The 7,956-nt window shown below is 29.6% G+C and overlaps 2 protein-coding genes across 5 annotated transcripts; one reads left to right on the top strand and one right to left on the bottom strand.

The window, feature by feature from the left end:
* Positions 1-158: 158 nt before the first annotated feature.
* Positions 159-3,135, bottom strand: LOC123676318 (armadillo-like helical domain-containing protein 3). The gene is made up of 5 exons (XM_045612143.1): positions 2,535-3,135; positions 1,804-2,461; positions 1,488-1,708; positions 858-1,217; positions 159-513 (listed from the first exon to the last, which is right to left on the bottom strand). Exons 1-5 carry the CDS (start codon positions 2,959-2,961, stop codon positions 173-175), a joined length of 2,007 nt encoding a protein of 668 aa, XP_045468099.1. The 5' UTR covers positions 2,962-3,135; the 3' UTR covers positions 159-172.
* A 510-nt stretch (positions 3,136-3,645) lies between these two features.
* Positions 3,646-7,385, top strand: LOC123676321 (folylpolyglutamate synthase, mitochondrial-like). 4 transcript variants are annotated; one of them, XR_006746915.1, is made up of 10 exons: positions 3,648-3,965; positions 4,021-4,148; positions 4,241-4,487; positions 4,541-4,677; positions 4,871-5,051; positions 5,111-5,228; positions 5,468-5,573; positions 5,665-5,995; positions 6,050-6,339; positions 6,994-7,127. XR_006746915.1 is itself a non-coding variant. In XM_045612149.1 (9 exons), exons 1-9 carry the CDS (start codon positions 3,858-3,860, stop codon positions 7,242-7,244), a joined length of 1,491 nt encoding a protein of 496 aa, XP_045468105.1. In that variant the 5' UTR covers positions 3,646-3,857; the 3' UTR covers positions 7,245-7,385. The 4 variants fall into 4 exon arrangements, 2 of the variants coding, with proteins under 2 accessions (XP_045468105.1, XP_045468104.1); XR_006746916.1 differs by having other exon boundaries at positions 5,665-5,879; XM_045612149.1 differs by lacking the exon at positions 6,050-6,339 and having other exon boundaries at positions 3,646-3,965; positions 5,665-5,879; positions 6,994-7,385.
* Positions 7,386-7,956: the final 571 nt, after the last annotated feature.

Below are 7,956 nucleotides of genomic sequence, written 5' to 3' on the forward strand. Positions count from 1 at the left end.
ATTTTTGTTTGATCCCAAATACTTTCTATTTTCCCTTTATTCTTCGATTTCCTGCCGAAATTCTGGTCCCCCCTTGGCCACTAATACTTATATAAATTCTTTTATAGAATTTTCACATTTTATGAAAATATTCAGTAACAGGGGAAAATACTTTGGTGTGAAATATATAACTTTATTGACTTTGTTCATTTACATAGCTTATATTTATATTACAACGGGTATCATTCACAATAGTTTTAATCATATGACTGAAAAACTGTTCGTGTTTTGGCTTCTCACTGTACCTTTCATATTGTTCAAGAGAGTCCTGAAGTTTCAACGTCAAGCTATCATAATTCTTTTTTACAATATCCAAAATCTGTTGTTCAGTAGGAGTGGATAATCCATTTGCTGATAACCATTTCTCAATTTTTGGATTGAAATGTTTGATAATTCCTCTCACATTTATCAAACTGTTGTTCAATTTTAATGCATCATTCTTGAAATCGCCATCACTTGTGGAGTATCGCAATCCTGAAAATTGTCAAATATTTTCCATGAAATTACAATACAATAGATTCAATTGTCCATAAAATTGATGTAGATTAAAAAATCATCTAAAAGTACATGGAACTGCCAAAATGTTTTGCAGTTAGAGAAATTTATTATTTCAATAGTTGGCATTTAAATGATCAATTATAGAATTGCAAGAATTCTTGATTCAAATGGTTTCGAAGCTACCCCTTAACCTTTTAGTACTCTTTTTTCCTGACTTTTTTTGCTATAACTTTTTTATTATAGGAAAAGAATTATTTTTTTTATCATATTCACTTCATGTTATTAAATTCTTGTAATGAATATAATATTAATTTACTTACCCATTGAATATACATTGTCAAACACCTGATGCATTCTTATAATTTCATAATATAATTCGTCATAACTTCCAGGAGTAGGTAAAAATGTATCTCCATAGGTAATGAAGAAATTTAAAATATTCACAATTATCAAGCATAAGTTGAAAATATTCATTTTTTTAGCTAAATAGTTTTCATTCTGTACTATAAATCTCAATAAAGATAATAGAGCAGTCCAGAGGTCTTTCCAGTGATAATTTATCCTTATTTTACACCTCTTTTGATAGCATAATATTCTTTGGATAACATTAATACAAAGAGTGTATAGTTCCATAGGAAACTTTTTCATCATATGGCTCAAAATAAATTCTATAAGAAGATCTGGAATATATGACATCAAATCATTATTATTTCATTGAAAATTTCATGAGACTTATATAAAAGTTATTTTTTAAAATTGAAATATTAAAGAATACCGAAATTCTTTACCATGATGTTATGAAAACAATAGATATTGAAATGAAAAATAAATTGATAACCAAAAATTAAAAATTTTGCAAATATAAGTTAAATATAAATGGTACGCTTAACATTATATTTGTGTATATATTTCTTTTTCTTAAATTATTATTTGAAATAATTTTAGCTTACCTAACAATGTACAAACTAAAGGCTGAGAAGTAGTTGTCCTTTCGGGGAATATCTTTCTATGCCGCATAGGTAACCGATACAAATGTACCTTGAATGCTAAACTAACATCATGCATTAATGAATTAGCATATTGATCTTCGGTAATACATCCCAATATAATAAAACACAGCTTCACAGTATTACTTCCAGATTCTGTCTTCGTATTCTGCATAACTATGGAACTGAAAAATATAAGGAACACTTGAAAATTACAGTGCTGGTAATATGCAAATATAAATTTATTTTCTCAATTGAAAAAATAAGACTAAAAACTTACCAGTAAGTGAAAAATGTCACCAATAGGTTAGAAGGCTGACTAGTAATATCGAAAGTTATATTAGATAATGATAAATCTGTTCTTGATTGTAAAGCACTTAAAGTATTACAAGGGGAAGGTGGAGAACTTGAATCAGTCTGAGTTTGTGCTAAAGTTGTAATGAAATTTCTATTCAAATGAACAGCTTCATATAAAGCCAATACTAAAGCATTATTTGCTCGCATTTGCTGTATTCTAACAGTACCTTCCTCTGAGATAAACATATTTCCGACAATATTAGTTATTGATGATAGCCAAGAACTGTTTTGGTTGTCATTTTGTTCACAGTTAAAACCATTAACAAACTCTGCTAAAGAAGCTGTAATTACTTGACCATATCCATTGAGGGCTAATTCATTGTCCAGAATTGATAATTTCACAATATATGGATTAGTTGTGTCGTATTTTCTGTAATTAACTAATATCGTTATTAGTAAAACTACATTATAACCATGTTTTTGCCGTGTTGGCACATCACAAAGAAGTTGTATCAAATGTTCAAATAATGATGATCCCATTATACATTCGATTAAACGATTTTCATTTATATTATCATGACACGTTGTCAATAATAAAAGTAACTTAAGACATAGTTCTTTCATATTTTCTGGAGAATCTCCTAAAAAATAATATTTATTAGTCCAGACATTATATTTCAAGTTATAGGTGAATTAAACATTATTAAGTCTTACCTTGTAAGATTGATTGGCATAAACTGAGTAAATGTTGTATTTTTTCATCTTCATTTTCAGAATCAGCCAAAAAAGAAATAGGATTCAATTTCATCTCTGTAGTTTTCAAAAATAAAGCTTGAATCAACCCACACAAAGTGTACAATGCATTGACAATCCTAATACTGTGTTGATGATCCAGCGTATCTATACATTTTTCTATCAATAATGAAATATTTGTTTTAGCAACTAGAAGTTGTTCAGGTGACAACTTTTGAATTTCAGTTTCTATAACTGATAACTTTGGCTTAAGAAGAAAGAGTTCATCCCAAAAAAATAAATTTTCCTTGTATTGTTCTTCTCCTTTTAGCAGGGATTCATAAATTTGAACAACTTTCTCCTTCAATTGACGGCGAGATATTGAAGTACTACGTTTTCTAGTAGACATTTTCTACCAAATTGCAATAAATATCACTGTAATTATCCAATAATATTATTTCTTTCTGAAATATTAAGATAAAAACAAAAACCTCAACTTGAAAATATTCATTGAAAAACAGTCAAATAAATAGGTTATGTCTGATTTTGAGATGTCTAAACTTATGAATTATTTTGAACAATGTCGAATAGAACGAAAATGAGATAAAAAGTCTTTCAACTTCCTTTTTTGCTGATACGGTTTCAAAGTTTCTTGAAAACATTTGAAATTTTAAAGAAAATCAGTTTTTAAAATGGGGGATTTGGTTATTTTCCGGTTTAAATACTTCTTCTAGGGATCTATTTCGAATAAGTTGCAAATGTTAATATCAAATAATTATTTAGATGAATAATGAAGTTTATTTGCTTTCAATATATTAGTACATTGTTACTATTTAGTATAGACAAAACCGGAATAAATGTTCTGAATAAATTATTGTAACATCGTAGGATGATTTTTGTGCTGTCTGTATCGGGCATCGGCTATGGGTACTTCCCCAATTTGAAAAACTACTCTTTTCTATGAAAAATCCTTGCATCTGTGGTCTCAAAATATTCTGTGGTGACAAAGAAAGTCCTCAGAACATAGATATGAAATTCCAAATTCCTTTGATCCGGCAGATTACGGATTTTATCCGTAATCTGTGTTTGATCCTTTCAAGCAATAGATTCTGTGGTTAAGTTATATAACCATATTTTAATTACATCCTGATTTGTTATTGTTTTTGTTGTAATTATCTATCAAGAATATCATGTATGAATATTGAGAACAGATGATAAGATCGTAACATCAACGTACATTGAAATAATGACGTAATTTATCACTTGAAGATTAAAATTTTTACTGCCTTTATCACCAATAATTGAATGTTGATGTATTTTTTGACGAGAAATCTATCACGTTTTCGTAGGTTTTTGCATATAAATCACCTAAAACTACCAAATATGACTCAAATTGAAACAGAAACCTATGAGGTTTGAATATGATGCATTTGAAGTTATTAAAATCATTCATTTGATTTTGTTTCAGAAAGCAATTCAATTCTTGAATGAAGTACAATCAAACAGGAACAATTTATTGACCACAAGTACCCAAACAATTGCTTCCAGCCAGACATCTTCACATAAATTAGATCTTGTCAAGAAATATCTCATTCGGTGTGTTTAGTATACCGAAAGTTTCCTTGATATCCAATAAATAGAATTATAGTTAACTAGTCTAAATTTTGTCTGTCTGATTTATTTTTCAGAAGTGGAATGAATATTAATGATTTCAATAAATTACCAGTAATACATGTCAGTGGAACCAAAGGAAAAGGTTCAACTTGTGCATTTTGCGAGAGTATTTTACGACACAATGGTTATAAAACTGGATTTTTTTCTTCACCACATCTAATTGAAGTCAGAGAGCGAATACGAATTAATGGTCAACCAATATCTAAGGAAATTTTCTCCCAATACTTCTGGAACATTCTGAAAAATTTGAATTCTCACAAGGTTGCCCATCAAGCTATTCAAATGATTCTTACTTTTTTATCCAATGATTTTAGGAGAGTGAGCAAGATCTACCATTTTATTTTCAACTTCTATTTATAATGGCAATGCATATATTTGTGAAGGAAAATGTTGATGTTGCCATAATAGAAGTGGGAATTGGAGGAGAATATGATCCAACAAATATAGTAAAGTATGAAAATTAGCTCAAATAAATCCTATAAATATATACTGAGTAACATACAGATATGCCCAGTGATAATATTAGGTTTTCTTCAAAGAATTTAAGTAGACATTCAGTGAACTGTATAAGCTTGAAAAGTATGGAACTTATTCTGGGATGTTTTTCAATGACCTCATATATAGTTTCATGTATTATATTTTAGAAATGTTCCAGTAGTTGGTATCACATCTTTAGGTTTTGATCATACATCAGTCCTTGGAAAAACCATTGAAAGTATAGCATGGAATAAAGCTGGAATTATGAAGAAAAATAGTAAAGTTTTCACTGTTTCTCAACCTAAAGATGCTTATGATATTTTACAAAAAAGAAGTATTGAAAAAGAGGTAATAGATAGTGATTTATTTGTCTACTTAATTTTTTTATTTTGTTCCATGCCTTTCAGTGTACTCTCAATGTTGTTGATAATTATTGTCATTTGAAATGTATGCAAAAGTATCCACTCAGTATTCAAACAAATATTAATTTAGCTATTAAAATGGCTGAAGAATGGCTGATTTCTCGTAAGTATTAGATTTCAGTAGTAATCATTTTCATCAATCAATTCATTACTGGCAGAATAATTTTTTATAAAGATTTTATATTATTTGAAGCAAAAATAATACATGTTATAACTAATAAAATAATGAGAAGTGGTCATTCAGTATATTAGATTTATATGCATATGGCATCCTCATTTATTTTTATTACAAATATTTATGTAGGTACAAACCTAGTAACTTCCAATTATTATATATTTTAGGATCAAAGCAAAACAATTCATTCTTGGATGCAGATGTTTTGAGAGAATCTATTGAAAATTGCATTTGGCCCGGAAGATATGATATCCAACAGAAAGGAAACACCACGTAATTATTATTGTAGTTCTTGTGAAATGAAATTGTTCTATAACATGATTGCCAAAATTTATTAAATGCCATAAAATGTTTATTCTTACAGCTTCTTTATCGATGGTGCCCATACTGTTGAAAGTATTGAAATTTGTGTAAAATGGTATTTAAATGAAATTAAAAAAAGAGAAGGCAAAAAAGCTTTGATATTCAATTTAACAGGAGGCAGATCATGTGAAAAATTCTTTACAATACTAAAAAAATGCGAGTTTCAACAAATTATTTTTGTTCCTAATGTTGCTGATACATCAAATGTAAATGCGGGTATGTTAGATCTTCATAGAAGTTACATTTTTATTGGAGTGGTATCCTTACATTCTACTAAAATGGGTTTGAATTTACCATAATCAGTTTTAGGGAGAATAGCTCTCCTATTGTGGGTAATTAACTAACACTTCTTCTCTTCTTATTCTCATGCCATCTTTGTTCCGAAGGTCGACAATCATTAGGGCTATCCAGATCTTGGACACGGCAGATCTGAAAAACTGGCTGAAATGGCAGATGAAACACTCTTTCAGGTTTCTCAGCCAGGAGTAGAGTCCCCTTTCTATGCTTCTTCTGTCCACTTTCTTTTTCACACATAGCATGGTAGTTATTTCACCTACAATCCAGCATGGTGTCCTTACTGCAGAATGCCCGCTTCATTTTCACAAAGATAGCTCTTGCCTGTTTTATTTCTATTTCTTCCGAGCAGTCATTATTTTTGGTTGATCATGGTGCCCAGGTATTTATATTTAATTAAGACTTCAGCAATTCTGATTTTGAAATAGGGTGGTTGGCAATACAAAAATATTGTGTTACAAAAAACCCTAAAAACTTCTACAATAATGTCAGTTATTTTCAGAATTTGAACATATTTATTTTTTCAAAATTATTGAAAATTTAGGGCATTTGAAACAACATCGAATTTCAACAACTATCAATGAAATACTATTAAATAATAATAAGTTACATGCCCCTCATTGAAGAAAACTTTGAATCAATAATTAACTTGATTGTTTTGTTACGTGAATTTGTCTTTTGGCAGTCTTTTGAATTTCAGTTCTTTGAGAAATATTTATGGGAATTGGAAATATTAACTTTTCATAAACAAATAAAAATCACTGAATAAGTAGAAAGGATTTTAAATATTTCTCGAATAACCTATTCTAATTTGAATACATTTTGCATTAATTGAATGAAATTGCTTCATTTAAAGATTTCAAATTCAAACTTTCATTATTGGTAACACATTACTAAATATATACTACACTTTATAATGTAATTTCTTCCCCATATTTAGATACTTCATCTTCATCTTGGGAATTTGATTTTCTTCAAAAATAATTGATTGGCTTTGAGTGGATTAACTATGGTGCAATTTAAATCATTTTTCCAGATAATATTAATTTGGTATCACCTGTAGGTGAGCAACTATCTCTTTGCAATACTTATAAAGAGAAATGGTTGAGCAGTGCTCCTGAAGATGAACAAGTATGTGTTTTTCCTTGTGTTAAAGAGGCAATGGATTTTTTACATCATAAAGGACAATACAATGTTTTAGTTACTGGATCTCTTCATTTAGTTGGAGCAATTTTATCTTTATTAAATCCCGATCTAAATGAGAATTGTCCTCATGTTAAGCTGTAGTTAAATTTTTGTTTTTATAATGAATGATGAATTTCGGATTATTTTATACACTTGGTTTCTATGAAAATATCTTTTAAGTGATCATATATACGTGTGTATATAAATTTTTTTATGAGAAGAATAAAACTATTTTTGTAGTTACATAGTTGTTTTTATTAACTTCCGATTTCTATTCAAACTAGTTTCGACTTCGCTTGCGTGAAAAACACTATTTTGTGGTAGCTCTTTGCTAACCCTAGGGATGGCGTTGAAGGCTGCTCATTTATTGGAAGAGCTGTACTGCTTGGGACAAAAACCCCTGCCATATACACCTTCTCCGGCGCCCCGTCCCCATACGCTCTATTAGTGTGATGTCACACACCGCCATTTTTGGTTATCCTGTCAGTTTTCGGAATCCAAACAAATAAATTGTCATTCAAATTACTACGCCGTCGTTGAAGGAATTGGTTTATTTTCATAAATAAGAGTATTTGAGGAACGATTCCAGTATGGACGTCAACATCGCAAGAGGCTGGATGAACAGAAGATGACAAGACATGGTCTTATGAATAAGGAAGAAGAAGAAGATTTCAGTATTAATTGATAGACAGAAGGAACGAGGTTAATACCAGTAAGTTTAAATCCTGTATCATTCCCCAGATTTTGTAAAAAGCCGTGTTTATTAGTTGAACTTCAAGTGCGAACTTACTGGCATTAATCTCGTGCCTTCTGT

Source organism: Harmonia axyridis, chromosome 3 (genome assembly GCF_914767665.1).
Source record: "Harmonia axyridis chromosome 3, icHarAxyr1.1, whole genome shotgun sequence".
Classification (NCBI taxonomy): domain Eukaryota; kingdom Metazoa; phylum Arthropoda; class Insecta; order Coleoptera; family Coccinellidae; genus Harmonia; species Harmonia axyridis.